At 44.2% G+C, this 24,668-nt stretch overlaps 1 protein-coding gene across 1 annotated transcript; it reads left to right on the top strand.

Moving 5' to 3' along the window:
- Positions 1-18,365: 18,365 nt before the first annotated feature.
- pou4f2 (POU class 4 homeobox 2) lies at positions 18,366-21,448 on the top strand. The gene is made up of 2 exons (XM_086121062.1): positions 18,366-19,037; positions 19,223-21,448. The coding sequence occupies exons 1-2, from the start codon at positions 18,771-18,773 to the stop codon at positions 20,216-20,218; spliced, it is 1,263 nt and encodes a 420-aa protein (XP_085977188.1). The 5' UTR covers positions 18,366-18,770; the 3' UTR covers positions 20,219-21,448.
- Positions 21,449-24,668: the final 3,220 nt, after the last annotated feature.

Genomic DNA, 24,668 nt, shown 5'->3' with positions numbered 1-24,668 from the left:
CCCGTGTGGTGCCGGCCATTTATTTGCACATATACTGTATATTCCCAGAGAATAATGAAAGTTAATAAAGAGGGGCATCTTCTTTCCGTGTGTTTCCACTCTTGACGGGAGCCATTATGTGATATTGATGGATGCTTATGCTCAATTGTCACAGGAAGCCATGCACAGCAGAGTCCCTGCAGTCCAGGACACACCATAAAGTTACGTTTTAATCTCGATTTTATGGTGTATTATGGATTGCGAACACACCAAAAGTAGCCGTGTATTTACTGTCAACACTGCCGAATTTAGACAAACTTGGATCGCATAGCACAGGTTAGCTTATCTTATTGTAGATATAGATGGATTGCTGGATCAACATATTTGACATAAGGAGGGAATAAACACCAAAATCTGAACTGTATCGGGATTTACTACTGTCGTTTTTAGACAAAACCTGCAATTAGAGATAGTATAGCCTAGTTTAGCATAACATTGTACGTTAGCATGACGCTAGCCGTCATGATATGAAATAAACAATCAGCTAACTAGCTACCTCAGGATTAGCTAACTAGCTAGCTGGCTACCTAGCCAGCTAGATAGATAGATAGATAGATAGATAGATAGATAGATAGATAGATAGATAGATAGATAGATAGATAGATAGATAGATAGATAGATAGATAGATAGATAGGTTTATTGCCATGGGGTTTTGGTTTGGTAAGTTTTGGTTAGCAATAGTCTTAGATTGAAAGATATGGTTCACGAAACACAGCTGAGAGTTGGTGTTGCTGTTTTGTCGAGCAACAGAATTCAAATGAGCCCCACAGTTGACTCTCATTTGTGCGATAGGGAGGAGAGAAGGATGGTTGGATGGATGTCATCTGAGATGGGTTACATGCTTTTGTTAGTGGTGCTGTTAAAGTTAGCAACAGACGGCAAATGGGCACCACTGCTAGCATGATGGACAGGTAGGTCAGGAAGCGGACGCTTTACCGATCGTTCCAGTTACTCCTCTGCCTGGTGCAACTTTTCTTATGAATGGACTTCCAAGTTAAAAATGTCCTCAACCTAACAACCGTGTTCCTCTAGTTGGGGCGAGTGTCTGCAAACTCCCCACCAGTGAACTTTCCCTACTTATCACATTTCACTCTCTCGCCTTCACGTCTTTGATAGCCCCTGCCGCCCTCACCTCAACACCACACCAAATAAATAAATAAATAAATAAACCTCATCCAATGCACAAGAGAATCCTTAAAGAAGTCCTTCCTGGCAAGTGGACGGTTCCTGCCTACTGCCAAGCAGATCTGCCGGATGAAGCGCGCACGGCTGGAGAGGCTGGATCACAGTGCAGGCCATTAAAGATGAAGGACGGGTGGAGGGAGGAAACCGAAGTGGGAGGGCGGGCGATGGTAGCCTCACAAAACCGGGTGGACACTTCCCCCAGTAATGAGCCAGTGCCCGGAATACGGGGTCAATTATTCATAGTCAGTCAGAAACGAGGGATGAGGGGCAGAGCGAAGACTACTGATGCCTACTCAGGCGCGCGCACAGCGCCTGCAACTACACAACTTTAAAAGGCATACGTGAGTGACCACCGACTCAAATGGACGTCCACACAGAGCAGAAATGGCTACTTCCTGATTCGACAGCCTCAAATTCGCTACATCGGTGCCGCCAACTCTGCGAGTTTTGAGGGCTGGGCGGGGCTTAAAAAAAGTTTGGTGAAGGTTGTTATAATGCATCATATCAATGTAGATATGAGCAAAAGTAAACATGATATTCTTTAGGGGATGGTTGTGTATGTGTGTGTGTGTGTGTGTGTGTGTGAGTTGTGTGTGAGTGATCATCGGTGACTGTTCAACCTTATTATGCGTGATTCTACTTGCCCGTATTTCCTGTAAGGAAAACGTTCAACCTTAGAGGTTCCAAAGCATTGATATGCAATACAGAGCAGTGTTCGAATGGTGAAATGTGGAAAAAAAAATCTGCATGAAAAACCTCTCTCACATACTTTCCATCATCACGTGCGAAGAAACAAAAACCTGCAAGCGGCACAAGTTTCACCCCCCCAACCCCCAACCCCAAAAAACAAAACAAAACAAAAAAACAAGAGCCTCTTTTTACTGTCATGCGTGGTGGAAGGCGCTTATCAGAGCTATTCTTGGTTGCTGCAGAGATTTTGTTGGGAATTTTGCCGAGCTGTCACAGTTATCTCCCGGAGACATTGTTTGAACTGGGAGTGTAAGCGCTGACGAAAACGGCAGAGCTGGCATATTTACACCTCCGGTCTGCACAGGACGGGGGGGGGGGGGGGGGGGGGGGGGAGGTAGATGGGTTGGTGGTGGAGCGGGGGCGGGGGAGGGGACTTGTCACCTGCTTGACGGAATCATCTCACCACATTGTTTCACCCCCCCCCCCCCCCAGCCTCATTAGGGGGGCCGGGGATGCGTTTAACAGGGGGTGTTTATTTCATCAAGGTGATGGCGAGGCCCTGAGTGAAAAACAAGGAAGGCAGAAGGAGCAAGCGTCCTCTGGGGCAGTTCATAAATACGTGACATTTACACGTGCCGGGACTGGAAAGAATCCAAGTAGCCCCTTGCCACGTTTTGAGTGGAATAAACCAAAGAGCTAAATACTGTAATACTTGTAGGGTGTGTGCGTGTGGGGGGGGGGGGGGGGGTGGATCTGACACATTTGGAATTCCGACACAGTCACCCATCATCAGTACTGTCACAACTAAAGGTCATCATAAATCAAGAGTACACAGGATACCCGGGTTGTTGTTCTTGTGTGCTAGCTTAAACTTCTTAGGTAGACCGCCCTTGTCCAGTTTACGAGGCCGGACTATACGTTCTTGATACTGAGAAAGGCCCAAAACGTGGAAGAATGAAGAAAAAGAGAAAGAAGAAGAGGAATGTCAATTCTAGGCACAAAATAAACTAGAATAGACAACAATAATAATAATAATAATAGGATTGTATTGAAAAATGTATTGAATACATAATTCAATTTACAAAAATAACACAAGTATGGAAGTAACCTTCCTATATGGATGTAAATACAAACTGCTACTAATCATCATCAAAATAATAATACCCTTTTTTGTTATATGAAACAGAAAAAGCAAGACAAAAAAAAAAGAAATCCTCAAGAATTCTGACAAAATCGATACACATACTGGATCTTCCAATCCTGTTTATTCAATATGACCCAAAGTAACAAAGTTAAAAAATATATTTCAAAAAACGGCACGGAAGTTATTTGCACCTTTTTTTTATATGAAGAAATAACAACTTGGCGAAGGGGGAGAAAGAGAGCAGGTTGCGTTGCTTTGCCTCCTGCACGTAATTGTGTAAATATGTCAGGCAAACAGAGACGATCGCTCCCTCTCTCGTTTTTCATCTCCAGTCCTCAAGAGCGTGCCGCTAGCTTTGTGTTAGCAAAAGCACTTCTCCCCCTCCTCCCCAAACAACCCCCTCCGTCTATTCACCAGGTTTTGTTGGGGGTTTTAATCAAGTGGAATCGCATGTCCATCAACTCACTCTTGACTCGCTTTCACGTCCGGTCGGATTAAGACGAGGAGCCTTTTGTGAGGCGTCCTTTCCTCTCGTGCGGGGAGTGGAGGCCCCCTCCTCGTAATTGGAGGGTAAATAGCAAACTAAACGTCAGGGTGCTGTTTTGAGGTGAAGGCAAAGAAAGAAAGAGGACGGGTGCTAAACGGGAAATGAACGTCTCTTTCAACTGTGTTTCAAGCGTTTTTTTTTTAAACACTGAAACTTCTTACATAAAAAAAAAAAAGAACATTTACTTTTCAGAAAAACAACATTCCATGTGTTTCTTACATTATTATGTCTGAAATTATTATTTCCCATTGGAATAAATGTTTTAATGAGGTAGTATATAGTTTAATATACCATGGAATATTTATTTTAAAAAAACATACAGGTACATACATGGCATAATTAAATAGATTTTGAAAATAACTTAACAGTTTCTGTCATTCTTTCTCCTTCAATGCACAGTGAGGTCCTAATTCTGGCATGGAGACTAAGCTCCACTCTCAGCTTCTCAGTACGGCAGTGATGTTAGTTGGGTGTTTTTTTCACAGAGGATAAAGAACATGTGCCTGTATGTATTGTGATGTGTAGATGTGAATTGTTAGTCGTCGTTTGAAATGCACCACTCTTGGTTTTATGTTTACTTTGACGGCAACCGACAGCTTGAAGCCTCTTTTTTGAAGATTTTTTTTTCTCCTGATTACAGCTGCCAAATCGCTACCTGTTGTGAAGTGAGTTGAGTCATCTGTCAGCATCGAAGCGATCATATCTGAAGTTTGCAGTTGCAAGTCAAAGCAAAAAAAAAAAATTGACCCATCAATGGCTTGTACCAGGGGCGGCCCGGTAGTCCAGTGGTTAGCACGTCGGCTTCACAGTGCAGAGGTACCGGGTTCGATTCCGGCTCCGGCCTCCCTGTGTGGAGTTTGCATGTTCTCCCCGGGCCTGCGTGGGTTTTCTCCGGGTGGTCCGGTTTCCTCCCATATTCCAAAAACATGCATGTCAGGCTGATTGGACACTCTAAATTGTCCCTAGGTGTGAGTGTGGGCGTGGGTGGTTGTTCGTCTCTGTGTGCCCTGCGATTGGCTGGCAACTGATTCAGGGTGTCCCCCGCCTACTGCCCGGAGATGGCTGGGATAGGCTCCAGCACCCCCCGCGACCCTAGTGAGGATCAAGCGGTTCGGAAAATGGATGGATGGATGGCTTGTACCGCACACAAACTTAGAACAGGATGTCAGGTCACTCGCATCCCAAGGCATTGCTGCATTTCAAATCAATATTGATTGCAATGAATTCAAATGGCATTTAATACATTCCGACTTTAATGTCGATCAGACTTTTGCATTTAGAATTATGACCTAAACAGGCGGAGACTGATTTTCTAAGTTTCACCCTGTTGCTCCTCTTAAGCCACAACCGAATAAATGAATCTTGAATCTGCGCTGTTGTGCGGCTGTCATATTTACGGGTCGACCGCGGCGGGCACATCATGAGAGAGTCGACGCAATAAAAGTACAATAAAGCCTAGCCGTAATGCTATGGGCAATTAAACGGGAGGGGGGCAGGGGGTGTCACGAAAACCCCTCATCCATATGCAATGGCAAAATCCATAGGAATTGCTCAGTCATCCACTGTGTGTCTGAGGCATCGGCACACAATGGCACTTTTATCATATGCTTATCGGTGGCTCTTGTGGAGCTCGATCTTTTGGCCCCCCTCAATCACGGAGCATATTACTCCTCTGTCAGAGCAAAGCACTTCCTAACGACAGCCGGGCCAGCTGGGACCGAGCAGAGGGCAGGAGGCACATGCATTAACATAATAATCCAAGCGCGCTCCCACAGGCCCCGCGGCCAGACAGCATATTAGGTGGAGGAAGCCCACCGCCCCTCTGCCCACCTCGCACACTTCTCAGCCACTCGCCTGCCCGCACGAATCCTCGCGGAGGTCATTGGAGAGGAGGAAAAGCGGCTGCGCGCTAACTGTGTCAACGTGTGGCGAGGCCCTCATCAAGCGGCCCTTGATGTTGACTGAAGAACCGGTGAGGAAAATCAGTGGCAAAGATGAAATTATTGAGCAAATGTGGGGGGAAAAAAGACCCCAAAAATTCTGATGGATAATCGTGCAAACATAAAATATGTTATGAACTCATTAGCCATTAAAAAAATAGATAGATAGATAGATAATAAAAATTAGAGCTGTGAATAAAATAAAATAAGAACAAATATCAAATAATTGTAAAAATAAAACAAACAATTTAAATAAATGACAACATATATCAATAAAAAAGTACAATAAAATAAACTAGCAGTGTCAAGGGAAATCATGAACTTTTGACAGGGTAAGGATGGGAAAAAAGTGACAAAACGAAATGAAATGAATTGCAGTGATGCAATAAATAAATAAATAAATAAATAAATAGACTAACGAAGGAATGGCAAAGGCTGTGTTATTTTGCAGTGCTAACAGGCTAACAGTTGACTATGCTAACATAGAGCAAATCAGCAAACTGAGTGGAGAACTCGCTGGGAGACATAGTATCTATAAGAATCACCTATCTTGCCCTTTAGTCGGGACCTTTATGCAAAGAGAACTGATGAAGTGCGATCGTGCTAACAGTTGCTACGCTAACATCCAGCGAGACGTTGCACTGACACCGCATCGCAACAACAAGACAAGCCAGCAGGCTGACTGGTATTCCTGAGTGTAGGAAGCATCTCCTCGCCTCACACATCAGCTCTGAGGACATGATGGAACACGGGGTTGGGGGTTGGGGGGTGGGATAAGGGGGGGAGGGGGCTCGCTCCTTCTTCCCTGTGGCATTAACTGAGGTCTGTGATCTTTTGCACTGCCGGTCCCGTGGTGCCTCGCTCGGCCTTCTAAATCTCATGAGATGCCCGGTGTTGTTGTGATAATAAGCCCCAAAAACTATTTTTTTTAAAAAGCCATGCAGCTATGACACACTGCTTCTGCCCGGAGACAAGACAACAAAAAGGCACAACGTAGCAGCGACAACAAAAAAAAGACACTCCAGAAGGAACTCTCTTCTGAGAACCTTTGGAGAATTGTCGAATGCTAACATGCTAACCATTTGGAGGCCAACATAAAGCATCGTGGCAAGAAAAACGCAGGTATTGCTTCAGTAGATTGATACAGAGTGAGTTTACATTTTCCCATCTAGTTGGGTCACGTTTCAAATGAGAAAAGCTAAAACGATCACAGCTGCTAAGCTAACACAAGGCTCGAATTAAGTAGTTGCGCATCACAGTTTGCAAAGCAAACTTTGCATTTTGCGCCTCATCAAGTGAATAGCAAAAGTGAAATTCAACTGGTCCCGAAAAGCTACGCTCAGCCGGGGGCACACTTTCAAGTGTGGCAACGAAGCTCCAGCAGCTCTGCGCTACTTACGGCGCAGCAGCTAATAACGTGCTTTTGGCTGGCTACCGCTGCAGCTAATCATGTTGCGGAGTCACTCCTAAGTCAGTTTGCTACCTGCGTAGCAGCGAATAAACTCCAATCCATGCTAAATGCTAAGCTGACCCAAGATTGACATTGACGCACATCAAATGGTGGCAACTGTGCGCTGACTGTCATTTAACATGAGTTGAAATGTGACTTGTTCAGTCTCAGCACATTCTGAGCACATTGTGTTTCACAGCTCGTAGGTCACATTAGTGGTGGAAAGAGTTAAAAGTTAAGTTAAAATAAAACTTACTGTCTTTATTTCTTTTTATCCATCCATCCATTTTCCGAACCGCTTGATCCTCACTAGGGTCGCGGGGGGTGTTGGAGCCTATCCCAGCCGTCTTCGGGCAGTAGGCGGGGGACTCCCTGAATCAGTTGCCAGCCAATCGCAGGGCACACAGAGACGAACAACCATCCACGCCCACACTCACACCTAGGGACAATTTAGAACGTCCAAACAGCCTGCCATGCATGTTTTTGGAATGTGGGAGGAAACCGGAGCACCCGGAGAAAACCCATGCAGGCCCGGGGAGAACATGCAAACTCCACACAGGGAGGCCGGAGCTGGAATCGAACCCGGTACCTCTGCACTGTGAAGTCGACGTGCTAACCACTGGACTACCGGGCCGCCCTTATTTCTTTTTATTTATTATTATTATTTTTTAATAGCACAAAAAGTTGCCAGTTGGATATGGGTGTGTAGACTTTTTATATTCAATGTTAAGGTCAAACGAACAATCTGTGTCAAGCAGCAAACAGAAGAAGGTCTTTGAGGATTCAGAACACAGACCAAAAGCAGACGTAATTGTCACTCAAGTAAAAAGAAAAAAAAAATCACTATAATACTGTTTAATTGTGCGGGCAAAAAAAAGAAAAAAAATCTTCCTCAAAAAGACCATGGTAATTTTACCCTGATCAATTATTCATCACACATTTATAACAGTCTCGGTGCTGGGTGCAGTCGGTGAAGTCTCACCGAGGCGAAGAAATTCCCGTCTATGTCGGGATGCACAGCGTATGGACAATGCGTGAGGAAAAACATCCATCGAAATAGCTCTTTTTTTTTTTTTTTCCGGCCAGGTAGACTCACACATAAAGAGGGAGGAAAAGGTCACCCGGGGGATGCGATGAAGGGCAGCGTTAACTATGAACCTAAAGAGACGGCACGCTCAAAAAGAGCAATGCAAATGAGCATTAGCGTGAACTGTGCACCAGGAAAGGTAATATACATAATTGGAGAATGGCGGGGGGAAATCATGGGGGGGGGGGGGGGGGTGTACATGAAGCAACACTTCCCTTACTTAATAATTAATACAATACAGCACGGATGCATATCATCCGTCCATTGTGCCGTGAGACTTCTAAGTGCACTGGAATGTGGGAGATGAAATGGATAAATCTAGAAGAAGCGTAACTTATCTGTTCAAAGTGGGCGACTCAACGCTCAATATTTGTGTGTAAAACTCATCATAAGCCAGAGTTCATGGGCGAGTCAAAAGAAGGGCTAGCGAGGGAATCTGCGGGCTAAATCAACACTGAACACAACTGAGCTTTTCTGTGTGTGTGTGTGTTTATAAAGTTTAGATTAATGCTTAGAGATCATTATTAGTGTGTTGCTACCAAAATGTACACGTTTATTTGCTAACTCAATCTCTGCAGATCATTTTCCCCCCCGTAACTGCATCGTTGTCCCAGTCTTCGATTTTTTTAAACAGTAAAAATGGTTCAGGAAAAAGTGTAGATAGATTGCTAGCTACACATCTACACCGCAAATACAAAGTGCTAGCTAGCTAACTAGCTAGAAAGCAAGCTAGAAACTATGTCATTTACCCATGGACATACCCCCGATATCATTTTGTAATTTTGGCCTTTTTTTTTTTGTTTCAACTTTAAAACCAGGTCAAGGCATAAAAAGTCCCGATTAAACCAAAATATGCTGATGCCTCCCATGTTTGTTTGTTTACGAGGGGGGTGAGGGGCAAAGTCAGGAGGTGTTTAAAGCTGATGCTGCTCCTTCAAAGTGCCGTTGCATCCGACTTCCTGTTGTCGACGTCCTACAGCAGCCGCCGAAAGAAAGGAGTTAATTAGAAATACAAATTCTCCCAGATTGTTATTAATGGGAAGTGTAGAGTAAGCAAAGCAGATTTTTTTTTTTTGTGCCCGGGAGTAAATTCTCAGGTAGCTTTGATGTGCAGCCCGCGGCGGGTTCGCTCACTGCTGGGACAGTGCCAGCATCAGACATCTGGCTACTTTGTTGTCATTGGCTGACGGAGCACCCGAGGGAGCACTCTGGTGACACGCCGGGTCCTGGCAGAGGCTGGATGCAAAGAAAGGATTAGAGCTCAGAAAATCTCAAATCTCTACGGGAGTCCGAAGGGGAGGAGCTCGCCCGGGAGTTCCTCAGGGCTGTGTGCTGACACCACTGTTGATTCGCCGTACTTCCGATTGGGATTTGGAGAATCAGCAGACGGAACTGAGCAATTGCTGTTTGCGCGGCAGTGGAGGGTCAACATTGACTAGAAAAGGGCAGTGCCCCACCAGATGCGGCATTTGGCACATTTTACCCTCTGTCTTAAAATTAACCGAAAAAGTAAAACAAGCTAGCTGTCCCAAAAAATGGTTTCCTGACTACATAACCATGGTACATGGTTACTCCTGAACCCTGCATATACAATAACTTCCATCCCGCGATCATGGTTTCCGGGTTCAATGTTGCTAGATTTTTTGTTTTGTGTAGTTTATAAGATTTTTTGTTTTGTTATAACTCATTTATTTTGTGTACAGTTCCACCTTTAGCCACTAGATGGCAGTGCACCTACTTAGTTTGAGAGTGTAAATCGGAAAGACAAAGAGTGAAAACAGAAAACAGGTCTATTTCAAGATCATCCTAGTTCTTGATGGATTACTGAATGTTATATCCTCTGTAATCCTGCTTTTTATACCAACAGAAAGTGATGACGTACAGTATGTTGCCTTTATAATGTACAATGCAAACGGTGAGATGACAAGTCAAGTTTGTTAGTTTGGAATAAACGTGATTTGTTTCCTGTCAACATAGAGGGATCAGGATACTGAGGAAAACCAACATAAGCATGAGGAAACCTCTGACATGAGGCTTGACACTCTTCCACCATACTGCCGAATATTATCATGTGTGGCTCTGTTTTTTTGTCATTCCTACCTATACATGTGTATTAAGTTACTCCGCTGTCAAGTTTTTTTTTTAACTGACTGATGCACTTTTGCTGCGCCTCCAATTGTGCCGCTTCCATTCGCGTTCCTCGCACTTTCGCCTCGAGCGCTCCCGCACTGTCGCTCAGTTGTAAAGCGCTACTTCCACCTCAAAAGCTCGCCTGACATTCCTTCATCCAAAACAGTTGTTTGGAGGTCAAAGACAAGAACGCTGCCTAAGCAGCAGCAGCAGCAGCAGCAGCATTGGCAGGAGGGCAGAAAGCAGCCGCGACGTGACAGCATGAACCTTATTTATGGGATTGATTGAGGTATCCGTGTCTTTTTCCTCCCCCCCTTTATTTTCCCTCTATCTCCCGGCGTTTCCATTTGTGAATACAAAGCTGCGGTGACCCATAAATATTACATGGTGTGGAGATGCAAAGCAGGAATTAATGACTGGGGCGTGTGTGTGCGTGTGTGAAAGTGAGAGAGAGACAGAGAGAGAGAGAGAGAGAGGGAGAGAGAGAGAGAGTGCATGGCAGGTCCCTGCAGGATTGTGCTTAGACAGGCGGACATGGTTAAGGGTGTGGTCACACACACACGCACACGCACACGCTATATGGAGGGTGCTAACCTGCTTTTCTCTGTGTGTTGGATCCTTTAATTACTCACCCCTTGAGTTGTGCAATGGAACGGCAGTACAGCCAGATGTGAATTCAACAAATAAATATAAAATAACATTACAGAAAAATTATTTGAAAAATGGTGTGATGGTTGCAATTTTATGTTTTTTTTTTGTTCATCGTCAGTTGATTTTAACATATGGTTGCTCCTAGCTTGTTTTATATTGTGCTGGATCATATGGCAAAAAAATATGTTGTATTATCAGCGCAAATATAAAGTGAAATCAAATATAACAATATGACATATGACAGAACAGTTAAGTGAATTGTGAACAAGACTTGTCATCCAAAAAAAGGTGCTAAGGGCCACTATTCTAGAAGTTTGTCCATGCCATGCAAACAATACTGAATGGCAATGTTAGCATCCATGCTAACGCTAACGCACGAGCAGAAGCTACCAAAATCTATTTTTTTTGAATAACAAGTCAACATAGCACAAATGGGATGCTTTTGCGAGGCTAAAACGCTATAAATGACATGATTATAGAACACTGAGCTAATGACATGTTTAGCTATAAACAAAGTCCTGCTTTGCTTTCTATTTAGCTAGATGAATGGTGTAAGGAGGGCCCACTTGACACCTGTCACCCAACCAAGCATGCACCATTACCTCCTGGAGGGGAGGACACAAGTGGATGATGCGGGGGTGGAAGGTGTGTGTGTGAGGGTGACTCATTCCCAGCGAACCAGTCGAGCGTTTGAACATCATTAGCGTTACAGACCTGCGTCTTCGTGGCCCTGTCCAACCTCCTGAACGGCTCGCTTTGATCACCACATGTCAACACCAACGGCTGTATGCCGCGCACATTCGCGATAACGTCACGCTCACAGAGTTGGCAGGTAGCATTCGCGTGATGTTAGCATGCTAAGGCCACAGAGGGCTAAAGGAAATGAGGGAATAAAATGTGGAGTTCGTCCCTCCTATGCAGCTATCACAATTTGATTTTGAGGGGCAACTTTGTTAGAAAATGAATGGAGCTGGTACATTTCCCTGAGGGACTCCACTTTGGTTGGATGTCCCAGTCAACTTCATTCAAAATCATTTATTTAATGTACTACCTGGATTGAGACAAGGGAACTCTGCCCTTTTTTTAAATATACATTTTTAAAATGTTTTTCTTTCCCTAGATTTTTTTTTTGGTGGAAAATACATTTTTTTACAGTTTGGGAGTTTTTTTTCTTTTTGGCCAATTCATTTCAAAGGGCATCAGTTCTACATCTGATTTTCATTATTTGCGGGCCGGCCTGGTCTCTCGTGAATAGTCGGGTCCACCATATTGCCAAAACTATTGGGACAAGTGATGAATTACTCCTCCAGCAATTAAAAATTGGAGAAAATGTGCTTTTTCTTCCACTCTTCTGGAAAGGAAATACGGCGTGCAGTGATGCATAAGCTGTTTGAGTCGTATTTTCCCCTGCCGGTCGAATTCTGAATCGTACAACCCTTGGGGGACATACACGGCTGTGGATGAATGAAAATAGACAGAAAACTAGCGTCGCTTTCGATCGCTAACGACGCTTCATCATCTTTGATAGACAATAAACAAACGCAGGTAAGAGTGACGATGAACAGCGGCGACGCTCGGCTGTGAGAGAGACACACACACACGCACACACACTCTATCTCTCTCGCAGTGCAATGGAAGAAAACTGATCATTATAGCTGATGAGGCGGCGATGACAGCATGACAGGCGAGAGCTTTTTAATTTGTCGGTTCACATCGTGACACGCGCCATCACACGGCGGAGGAAATCTTTTCATTTGTGCAGAAGAAAGGGGGAAAGGAGGTCAATTAGCAACGCCGCTGACAAGCATTGTATTACCGCACCGGATAGTCAAACTAATGAGGGATGTTCGCTGCGGTCTCAGCCCGATTCTTGCGCGCCATAAATCACTTTGCGTGGCACTTGACATGCTTTATGCGAGGGAAGGTGTGACTCCTTCACAAGGCGCCTTTCCCCTCGCCGTAGCGAGTGTCGTCATCCGAGGTCAGCTTCAGTCGGAAGTAACGCGTTATGCCTCGTTAACCCCGCACCATTAAACGCAGTTCGCAGTATGATGCGCTTGACAGTGCGTGGAAGCATCCTGACCGCGATGTGAGATTCACTTGTTACGCAGTGACAAATGGTTTACATTCCTCCCAATGTAGCGTGATCTATCTCACTGGTATGATTCGAGTTTTTTTTTTCAATTTTAGGATGGACAGAGCAAAATCTGGATTTTGAAAGACTCTTGAAAATAACCAAAATGGCCCCAACGTGGCAGTTGAAATGACTCGAAACTAAAATGTCAGACTTGTGTTTTTTTCCAGCATAACTTCTTGAGACTTCTTTATGGGTCAAGTCATGATGGACGTGACTGTCACATTTCACGTTGGGAAGTGAAACTGACTTTGGGGCAGAGGATTTAGTCCAGTTTTATCTCACTTCATGACGCTTTGCAAGGAGGGACAGAGTCGGGCCAAAATTCGGGTTCTGGCAGAGGCTGGATGCAAGGAGGATTAGAGCTCAGAAAATCTCAAATCTCTACGGGAGTCCGAGGGGGAGGAGCTCGCCCGGGAGTTCCCCAGGGCTGTGTGGTGACACCACTGTTGTTTCTTTTTTGTACAGTGCTGTCTTAAAATTAACTGAAAAAGGAAAACAAGGTAGCTGTCCCAAAAAAAATGTTTCCTGACTTGCTTTGCAAGGAGAGACAGAGTGGGGCCAAAATCTGTCCCGGGAATCTGAGGCAATGCGGACGATCCTTATATTGTGGCGGACATGCACGGACAACTTTTCGTCGATGGTGCTGGACGATAGTTTTTTGATGGTGGCGGCCATGTTTAGTCACAATAGACGTGCGCACCAAATTTCCCGATCCTAAGTGAAAATGGCTTCCAGGGCTGAACTTTTGGGAAAACCTCTAAGCGCACTATCAAAGTATACAAACCCTACAAAACAATTTAAGTGCATGTTGGAGACTGTGGAGCTACTAAAACATGAGCAAGAAAACTTGTTTTCGTTGGTTATTTAAATAGTGTTCATGTCACCGAGAAGACATGCGCATTATTATATCGTAGAGTGACTTCCATATCTCACAAAGGCAATATGATGGTCGCCAAAAGCAGAGAGTGTAAGAAAAGATTTTTTTTGAGGGGGGGGGGCGGGGGGGGGGGCAGAGAGGTTTTTATTTGAGTGTCCGTCGGGTATTATATGCCTTCATATTGATCCATACTACCTACAGCTATGTGACACTATTATGAGACTTGACCTTATCATCTGCTGCCCCAGCGGCCTGTGGGCACACGGCGCAGATTCACCAGATTTCACCAGCAAATTCCCCCCGTTTCATTTCCAATGATGTGACCGGACAAAAATAAATTAAAAAAAAAAAAAGAAGAAATAAAATGTTTCACATCATTCCCTTTCAAAATCTAAAATGTTCAACATGTTCAACTCATTTAAGCAATCATGTGACACTGCCTGAAGTGGCCTGTGCTAGCGGGAAATTTCGCTTGCCTTGACCCGTGTAGCATTTTGTCCGAGAATGATGACTGTTGTTTACTGACCCAAAAACCAGAGAATTCACTACATACAGTGACAATACCAATTTTGCACCGTACAGTTGTAATTTTATAAATTGGCAAGCGCTCGGCTAGGAATACGTGGGGGTCGGGTGTTTTTAAACAATCATTCAATTCAAATGCATCTCATATAAAAATGACTTCAAACGTGTACCGAAATAAAAGTCTAACGATACCAAATGTTGAAATGCGTGTCTTAAAGCGCGAAAGACAACTGAGCTGAACTTCAGCTGTGCGTCCTTCTCATACCACTAGAAGGAGCCAGAGCGCCGCAAGTGGCAAAGTTTTCCCCCGAAGTGAGAAAAAGATGCCAATTCAACCCCTACGCGTTCTTCCAACCGTGATTTGCAACGTCATTATGTCCGGCGACGTTTTCCACAATCCGTTCTTATTTTGGTCCAATGAATTTAAACAACACATTAAAGCCGTTTCCTGACCTCGCGCGCCGAGGTTGTGAGGAGGGAGGCGGGAAGCAGTCGGGAGACTTGATCCACTTCCCTTTCTCTCCCTCCCTCTTCCTTGGTGAGCCGAGCAAGCGGAGATTTGGTAATAAAAACAGCTGTCTCGGGTGGTCTCGTGTGTAATTGGGATTGTTAACATGGAGAGCTCCTGGGGGACGATGAGGACGGCGGCAGAGAGGGAGCGCGGAATAGCAGTCGGCGAAACTCTTTGTGCAAAGCATACAGCAGCGAGAGAGTGTAGAAGATACAAAAAAAAAAAAAGCAAACAAGTCACCTGAGTTGTCGGAGCCTTTGCTGCTTGCGCTCGCTCTGTTTTACTTTTATTTCCATACGCTGCATTTTTCCGCTGCCAGAGAGCCTTGAAGTCAGCGTTGTGTACTTTTCTTCTTCTTTCTCCGAGCTGAACTCCACCGAGGTTTAGCTTTAAAAAAAAAAAAAAAAAAGGAAACGTTTTTTAATGTGTGTGTGTGATTTTTTTTTTAAGCAAGGTAAGAGTGCACACATCGCAGTGAAAAAAACAACACCTCTCAATTACTGTACATGTGTGATGGCGCCTCGCAGATGATCTGCACAGACGAAAAGGAACAATAGCATCGCATGTCGATGGGCTCGCCTTTCCTGGAGGCCTTCTTGGCATGATTTGAATTTAGTTTTAGCAATCAGATCATTTCTTCTCTTTATCACTCCCCCACAATTTGTAAAAAAAAACATGAAAAAATGTCACATCATAACATAATGTCAAAATAACCAACAACTAAAAGGATTAAGAAATGCTACGTTCTGCTCCCTTTTCAAATAAATACGAGAATTTGGGTTGTTTTTGTCAAATCTTGTAAATTTCTCCTCACACTCGCACTCTTAATCAAGCAGGAACAAGTTGAAGGAAAGAGCATTTTGCTGAGCTTAATTTTTCGAGATAGGGTCATTTTATGATCAGTTTCTTGACTTTTGTGTCTCATAGTCTACTTGGCATTCTGCATACTGCCATCAATGGTTCATTCATGCAAATCAGATCAAAGAAAAGCCCAATGATGCAAAAATCTTTTCATTCTTCACAATTTTCAACGTTGCTTTTACTTAGGTTTTCTTCCTGCTTAAATTGTCTTTGTGCGCAAGATTGGTGTCTGCGTGGCTTTTATTTCAAGAAATCGTGACTCTGGCTTGCTCTGATAAACAAGGACTTCTCAGTCTCGGGTGTTTGCGTGCTATGGCGTGAAAGAAATAACTTTGATTTGAGTTGGCGTCGACTCGAAGAATCCATTTTGCTTTAAAACCATGAAAATAAAACCATCAAAAGCTTCTTTCCCCAAGGTGTGGCAGTGGCCGCGGCCACCCCTGGCCACCACTTAGCTCCGTCCCTGATCCGTTCTTTTGTATGGATGCAAAATTTTGTTCTCGTCACAAAAAAGAGAAAAAAAAGTGAATCACTTTTTCTGTGAATCACTTAGTTTCTATTTTTTTCCCCTGATTTTTAAGACACTCCCCCCACCCCCACCCCAAAGAATGACTTTTTATGGGGTGCAAAATCCTACTTAATCCTCTCGGGAAAGGCGCAAGCTGATGTGTTAGCCAAGACAAATCCTGTACAAGCGATATTATTTCCATAACAAGCGTTCATTACAAGATGAGGTGTTTTCAAGTCTGTTTTCTATGAATCCCTTTTTTTGTGTACAAAATCCTTCAAAATCCTTTTGGGAATCGAGTGTTATGTATTATTCAAGACAATCCCTGCGCAAGCTTTATTATTATTTGGGGACACCTATAAACATGATCAAGTGCGTTTTGAAATCACATTTGTCCAAATGACTTATATATATACAGTATATAATTATATAAATGGTCAATTCTTAAGCAATTAGTGTTGTGGTCATCATAACATTTATTTGTTCAAGAATGGTTTGTTTCTTTGACTCCTTTTTTTTTTTTTTTTTTTGCTTCTAAATCCCACCAAATCCTTTCGGGAATTGTCCCAAAATAACCTTTTAGACAAGAAAATAACACCCATTATTTGAAGATTTTGTTTTCAAGTCTGTTTTCTATAAATCTCTTTTGTTTTTCCAAGCGAAAACCTACTAAATCCCCTTGGGGTTTGACTCCGTATTGGATGATTTATTATTTAAGACAAATTCTGTACAAGCCAGATTATTTCATAACACTTACATTACCAGAAGATGTATTGTGTTATTTGGGTGAAAATTTGGGGGTGATAAAGCTTTTCGAAATTTTGTGAAAATGCAAAACTTACATTTGTTTAGCAATTCGTGTGGCTCGGTGATACCATGTTCATGAAATGCTTTTTTTGCAAATTTTTTTTAAAAGTCGTTTTTATTTTTGGGGTACAAAAACCCAAATAAATCTTTCTGTTGACACTCAGGTATGGAGTATTATTATTATTTATTTATTTATTTTTTTACCAACCCCACTTGCGGATGAAAATTTTATCCAGGGCGGTTTAGCAGGGTGAAATATGAATGTTTTCTTCAAAGTTTTGTCAGCGATGCAGGCATGTATATTACGCACGTACACGTGAGCAGACACTGATCGGAATGGCTTGACGTCTCTCCCGAGTTGGATCGATCGCCCCTTCCCAGGGTGGAGGGGTTGGCGCCTGCAGCGCCCCCTGTCTCACCGGGGGAGACAACACACACAAACACACTCTCACATGCACACTAAGCACATGTTGACGATTCCCAGAGATGGACTCGACTTGTCGGTATGCATGCATAAATGAAACCCACGAGCTGCCTGTTCATGATATCATTTAACGCAAAACAACAGGCTGTCGCATGTATTTTCGTACTATTCATTTTTAAAAATTACACTACAACTACTCCTAATAAAGTACATTTGATATGGCGATATGATATTTCAGATTTTTTTAATTAGCCTATTATTATTATTCAACCTTGGTAGTTAAAAAATACTTAATAGGTGTAATGTGGATTTTCTTTGCTTGCTTATTGCATCTCTGGTGTGTAAATAAGAAGACTCACGTCTTTCGATTATTAGTAACACCTATTTATATCAATGTCATATCTCTCTGAAAGAGAGAGAAACAGTGAGAGAGAGAGAATTCCATTTCCATTTTTTGTGCATTTTTATCACCGGATTTTTTTTTTTTTTTGTTTAGAAAACCAAAACGTCATTTTCACATTACATGAAGATATATTAAAACGCTCATGTTGGACCACAACTTTATACCTCGGGTGTTGAAAAAGGCTGTAGCAGAAAATTGAGGCTCCGTTAAATTGCCGCGCGCATGCGCAGAGTCCCCCCCCCGCGGCGCCAACGATGCGGCGCCTAATGAAGAATAATAAATCATGAAAAAGGGGGAGCCGGAGCAGGTGTGAGTATGCCTTGCAAGCGTGTGTGTGTGTGTGTGATGGAAAGAGAGGGAGAGAAGGTGTGTGAGGGAGAGAAAGGGGGCGTGGACCGAAGAATCAGTCTGCCCACCGCCTCAGAGCGTCGCCACTTGGGGTCCCAGCAGCATTGGCATCGTGGCGGAGCCTCGGAAACCAACCTGGCCACCTGGAAAACTTTCTCTTCAGAAAAAAAACAAACAAAAAAACCCCCAAACAAAAACAAAGAAACTCGGCTAACTCATTTTTGCGGCTATTTTTTCGAAATTCTTTCGTCAACAAGGACTCATCCAAGCAGGTTAATTTGTTTGGGGATTTTTTTTCTACGTATGGAAAACTGACTCCTGTTCGATTTGAAAAAAACCCCCAGACGTGTGATAACTTTTTTCCTCCCCTGCATTGATTGAAATCCCAAGAAAGAAGAAGAAGAGGCGGAGTCGGAGTCATCCCTTTCCCCCCATTTTTTTTTATTTATTTCTTTTTTTTGTTAAAAAGGCAAGCAACGGCTGCTTGCTCGGACCCGCCGCCAACATGATGATGATGTCGCTGAGCAGCAAGCAGCCCTTCTCCGCCATGGCGCACGCCAGCCTGGCCGAAGCCAAGTACTCGTCGCTGCACTCGGTGGCCAACAACAACATCTCCACTTCTTCGTCGTCGTCTTCCGCCACCTCCAACGCGGTCTCCTCCTCGTCGTCGGCGTCCTCCTCTTCGGCGTCCTCCTGCGCTTCCTCCCGTCACAGCAGCATCATCAGCACCAGCTCGGAGGCGATGCGGCGCGCCTGCCTCCCAACGCCGCCGGTATGTAGATTATCGCGGTGGAACGTTTAAACTCGCGTTTCGCCCCCCTCCCCGTAATGAATTTTTATGACCTTGTTTTTTTGTTTTTTTTTTGGGGGTGGAAATGTTCTAAACTGGAGTGGAAGAAGGGGGCTGCCAATTCCCAGCTGACAGCCGTCATGTGTGCGTTCCATTTGCAATTGCAGAGCAATATATTCGGCGGCTTGGACGAGAGTCTGCTGGCCCGGGCTGAGGCGCTGGCCGCGGTGGACATCGTGACGCAGAGCAAGAGCCACCTGCACCACCACCACCCGCCGCCGCACCACAGCCCCTTCAAGCCGGACGCCACCTACCACACCATGAACACGCTGCCGTGCACGTCGTCGTCGTCTTCGTCCGCCTCCTCGGTGCCCATCTCGCACCCGTCCGCGCTGGGAGGCGGCGGCGGGGGAGGCGGCGCGGGCGGCCACGGCCACGGCCACGGCCACCACCACCACCATCACCACCACCACCACCACCAGCCGCACCAGGCTCTGGAGGGCGACCTCCTGGACCACATCACACCGGGCCTGGCGCTGGGGGCCATGGCGGGCCCGGACGGCTCGGTGGTGTCCACGCCGGGCCACCCGGCGGCGCACATGGCGAGCATGAACCACATGCACCAGGCGGCGCTGAGCATGGCGCACGCCCACGGGCTGCCGCCGCACATGGGGATGAGCGACGTGGACGCGGACCCGCGCGACCTGGAGGCCTTCGCCGAGCGCTTCAAGCAGCGGCGCATCAAGCTGGGCGTGACGCAGGCCGACGTGGGCTCGGCGCTGGCCTCGCTCAAAATCCCCGGCGTGGGCTCGCTGAGCCAGAGCACCATCTGCAGGTTCGAGTCGCTGACCTTGTCGCACAACAACATGATCGCGCTCAAGCCCATCCTGCAGGCGTGGCTGGAGGAGGCCGAGAAGTCGCACCGCGAGAAGCTCAGCAAGCCCGAGCTCTTCAACGGCGCCGAGAAGAAGCGCAAGCGCACGTCCATCGCCGCGCCGGAGAAACGCTCGCTCGAGGCCTACTTCGCCATCCAGCCGCGGCCGTCGTCGGAGAAGATCGCCGCCATCGCCGAGAAGCTGGACCTCAAGAAGAACGTGGTGCGCGTCTGGTTTTGCAACCAGCGGCAGAAACAGAAACGGATGAAGTACTCGGCCTGCGTTTAAAGACCCTTTCCCTTGAACCGGACGCTTTGTATCATAAGTTCCTATTTACGAAAAGACAACAACACACGCGCGCGCGCGCACACACACAAACAGATGAAACACATTTCCTTTTCATTATTTGTGCATAAGGAGAGAAAAAAAGACCGCGCGTGGGGGACGAGGAGCCCGTGGAGCGTGCAAGTAAGACTTGAAAAGACTTCATTCCACCCAGTTTTGAATTTCACGAAAAGAAAAAAAAAAAAAAAAAAAAAAGAGAAGCGAACGGGACAGAACGTGGAGCAACTGAGAGCACTTGGGAGTCTTTGCAGGGTCCACGACAGATGTCATAACAATAACGAGAAGAACGATGACTGCCAAATATTCCTCTTTGTAAATGCATCATTTACACCTTGGTTTGCGTGTCCAAACGTGCAATTTATTCGTATTCATTCCACTTGATTGAGAAAACTCATCAGGGATCGGCAGATTTTATGAAATCATTTCGAGTGTTTTGTTTTTACAAGCCAGCGTGGGCCTGCTGCTCCTTATGAACTATTTATGGAGTGAGGTCATGTTTACTTCATTACATATTTATTGGGATTCCCCCCCACCCCCATCTCCGACACCATCACCCCCTTTTTTCCTCCATATTTGTTTTCTGAGACAATTCACACGCCCCCCCCACCCCGATCATCTAAAGTGGTACAATCGATATAAATATATATATAGATATTATTTCCCCCTTTGCTATTTATTTATTTGTACCAATATATGCGTCGTTTTCCTTGTACCAATCACCTCGTTTGATGACTTTTGATTGATCGCTTCGTGGAAGCAGGAGACCGAAATGTAAATAATGTCAACGATTGCACATTTATTCTATTCGTGCAGGGTTTCTTTTTTTCCTCCTGTATTTGCGGTTTTAGCTGAAGTATTTTCTGTTTGATGTATGTTGGATTATTTTGAACGAACAAAAACTCTGCGTTAAATTATTACCCCCCCCCAACCCCTTATAATTTATTCATGGTATTTTATTTAACAATTGGAATGTGTCTTTCATTAAAGAACAAACTTTGCCATTTTCGAAGGTGGTAACAAAAAAACCCATCCAGACATGCTAATGTTATTTTATATTTATTAATTCGTCTGTTTATTTATTGATAAGGCAGGAGGGGAAACCGCTTTGACACAGCAATGTGTGCATGCACAACTCCGAATACCAAGGAAATAAATACAGAATTGGGCTCCCTATCAGACGCTACCATTTTTGTTTTTAAAATGCAGCTTGCATGAAGATATTTATTTCTTTGTGTCACGTGACTGGCGGCCGACCCATGCAGAGCTTATGCTTTACCTGAGAGCAAATGCTAATATTCTATTAGAGGCTTAATCAAGGGCTCTACGGAGGCCCAGAAGGCTCCCTGGAGTGGTTGGGAGGGTGTTGGGTCTGCTAGGGTGGGGGCGGGGGGGTTTCACCAGATGTCAGCCCGCCAGAAAAACAGCTCGCCTGCCAACGAGAGCCCCCGCCCCCAAACCACCTTTCTGTCTTTAAATCCACCCTTCCGAGGGATCTACATGAAGATTATGGAGGAGTTTCAACGTACAAGGAGAGCGACTTAGTAGCCACGACGAGCGCTTTGCAAGGGACACCATATTTGGCACCCTGATCACGTGACCTCAATGGCGGGAAGGGTGTCGAGATTAGAAAAGGAGCCATTTTGAAGGCCGCTTCAGGCCAGAACATTAGGGACACATGCAGAAGCAAAACAGCGATTTGTCGATTTTCTTTTTTTTTTTTCTGGGCCCATTTTAAAAGGATATTATTTTTCTATTTATGATGCACACATGCCAGCCACAACATTCAGCACGTTCTCTTTTTCTATATATCTATATCTATATATATCTATATATATAGATATATATATGTATATATACACACACATGACACTCGGTTAAGCTAACATCTAATTTATGAATTTAAATTCATTCAAGGTATATTTTGGAAATACAATATATTTACTTTATATTGAACGACCGTATGCATGACACACTAATTTGCATATCGGTGTCACGTTTTTTCTAACAGAAGAAAATATTTCAGACGTCTGAAATGCATTTTCGGTAAGAAGCATATGTAGTGCCATATTCTTGACTTTCTTAATCTTCTATTATTATGTACTTGAAATGAATTTGGCACTTACTAACATCATATGATAGATTCATAATTTTAGCTACACCTGCATTTAATTTGTAATTTGGACGAATCCATCTCCTGAATGGGGCAGAACTGGAAACGGTCACGATATAATTGAAAAAGGGCGTTTCAAACCGCTATCCAATGAAAATGTTTTAAGATTTAAAATGCTTCGTGAAATATAGTCAACACAATCAAAATTGCCAAGCAAATAGGCATGATTTTCATTGCAAAGTGACTTTTTTGGTTTACGTTTGCAACGGTACACACCGAGAGCCGTTTCCGAATATTTCATCTTTCATGGTCACCAAATTATCATCATTGCAAAGTCAAAAGTAGACACGGCGTTTGGTTTGGCTTCATATTTGAGAAACGCATCGAGCGATGTCATCAACAAGCTCTTTGCTAAGCAGACAGACATCAATTAAAAGATGCTACTGGTAACACACGCACACACACACATACACACACACACACTGCTCCCCCCTTTCCCGAAACGATCCATTCACTTAATACGCTAATAAGGGCGGAATTATTAAATTACACATGGAATTATGAAAAGAAGATCATTATGAAGCACCACTTAAGGAGTCATTAGCTGCTGCGGTTAATTACTGCTGGTCAGGGAGGGCCGTGGAGAGTACGTGTGTGTGTGTGTGTGTGTGTGTGTGTGTGTGTGTGTGTGTGCGCGCGCGCTTGTGAAAGAGGGTCGCATCGGGACGTGAAATTAACAATGATGACAAGCTGCACGGTTGATGGTTAGAGCCCACGTGAGGGGCGGGAATGTTGTCTCTCTCTCTCACACACACACACACACACACACACACACACACACACACACACACACACACACACACACACGCACACACACACACACGCACACACACACGCACACACACACACACACAAAAGCCAGCACTCCATCTTTCTCTCATTGGAGCAGAAGTATTTGGAGAGAGATTTTTTTTTTTTTTTGCAGCCGTCACACACCACCACATATATGTTTTGAACAAACTACTCAATATTAAGAATTGTGTCGACATCCTGCTTTAATTCATGACCTTCCACACGAATATGACATTTAGCATTTAGCAGTGACATGCAGACATTTTTTTTTGTAGCAGTGCACCTCCATTTACAGTCTTTTAAAATGCATCCTTTACACCAAAACAATCAATTACATACATGCATGTTGAAGAAAGCAGAGTGAAATCGTTATGTTGTTTTATTGCCTAAAATGTAACCATAGCGGCAAAAAGAAGACGCAAACAACGGTATTAGTTCAAATTTTAACGTCTCAGTATGACCCCCCCCCCCCACACACACACAGGTAAAAAGGCCTGATGAAGGGGGAACAAAATCCAATAAGCAGGTTCATTTAGACGCATGTGCACATCGCGCACGTATGTAGCTTACGTCAAACACGTACAAACAGGAAATAAAAATATACCACAAAGGGCAGCAGCCATGTTTCTCTTGGTCATAATTGTACACTGTATTTTGCTTTTTTCGATGCGTATTTTATTTATTTTGACTCTTTTGGCCACAATATACCCCCTTTTTCTCTCCCTTCCCCACTCTGTCTCTCACACGCTCTCACACGCACACACAGAGGGGCTAGTGATGAAATTTTAATGACGCCAGGGACTGTTGGAGCTCCGCCTGGGGACCCTCGAGTGGAATATTTTAACTGTACATTTACGCCAAGTGTCGGCCTTTCAAAAAATAAGAGATGTCGCACGAATTAGACGTCACCGTAAACTCACTCAAGCTCACAGTCGCACGCAAACTTGATCTGTCAACGTAAATACATGACCACCGTAGTTATTATTATTATTTTTTGTGTGATGGAACATTAATAACAGAGTCAATTTTATAGTATCCGTTAGTGTTCAAAGTGTTTTCCCCTATACATACAATCGAATCGGTGATGAAATTGTTTTAAAAAAATATGGACGGAGAAGAAAAAGAAAGCGGTGAATACTGCCAGCATCAATAGGCAGGCGTCCTCACGACCGCTAAAAATAATAGTTTTATTATGTTAAGAGAAGTTATTATTTCGTAAAGGCATGTGTTTATTTTTTACTATCATAATTTAAAATATAAATCCTACATCTAGCGCATTTCCAAAAAGAAGCCAGGAATTATTTTTGGACATTTTCGCTAATGTTTTGAACGAACAATTTAAATAAATTATTCACAGTTTATTTCAATTATCAACTCCCCAAAACATTTCTTAAAAAAAACCCAACAACAACAACGTAGTGACCACCTGCT

This window comes from Hippocampus guttulatus, chromosome 9 (assembly GCF_054856545.1).
Source record: "Hippocampus guttulatus isolate MCC_2025c chromosome 9, RoL_Hgut_1.0, whole genome shotgun sequence".
NCBI classification, from domain to species: domain Eukaryota; kingdom Metazoa; phylum Chordata; class Actinopteri; order Syngnathiformes; family Syngnathidae; genus Hippocampus; species Hippocampus guttulatus.
Note: the sequence above shows the minus strand (reverse complement) of the source record. Positions and strands in the feature narration are given on the sequence as shown.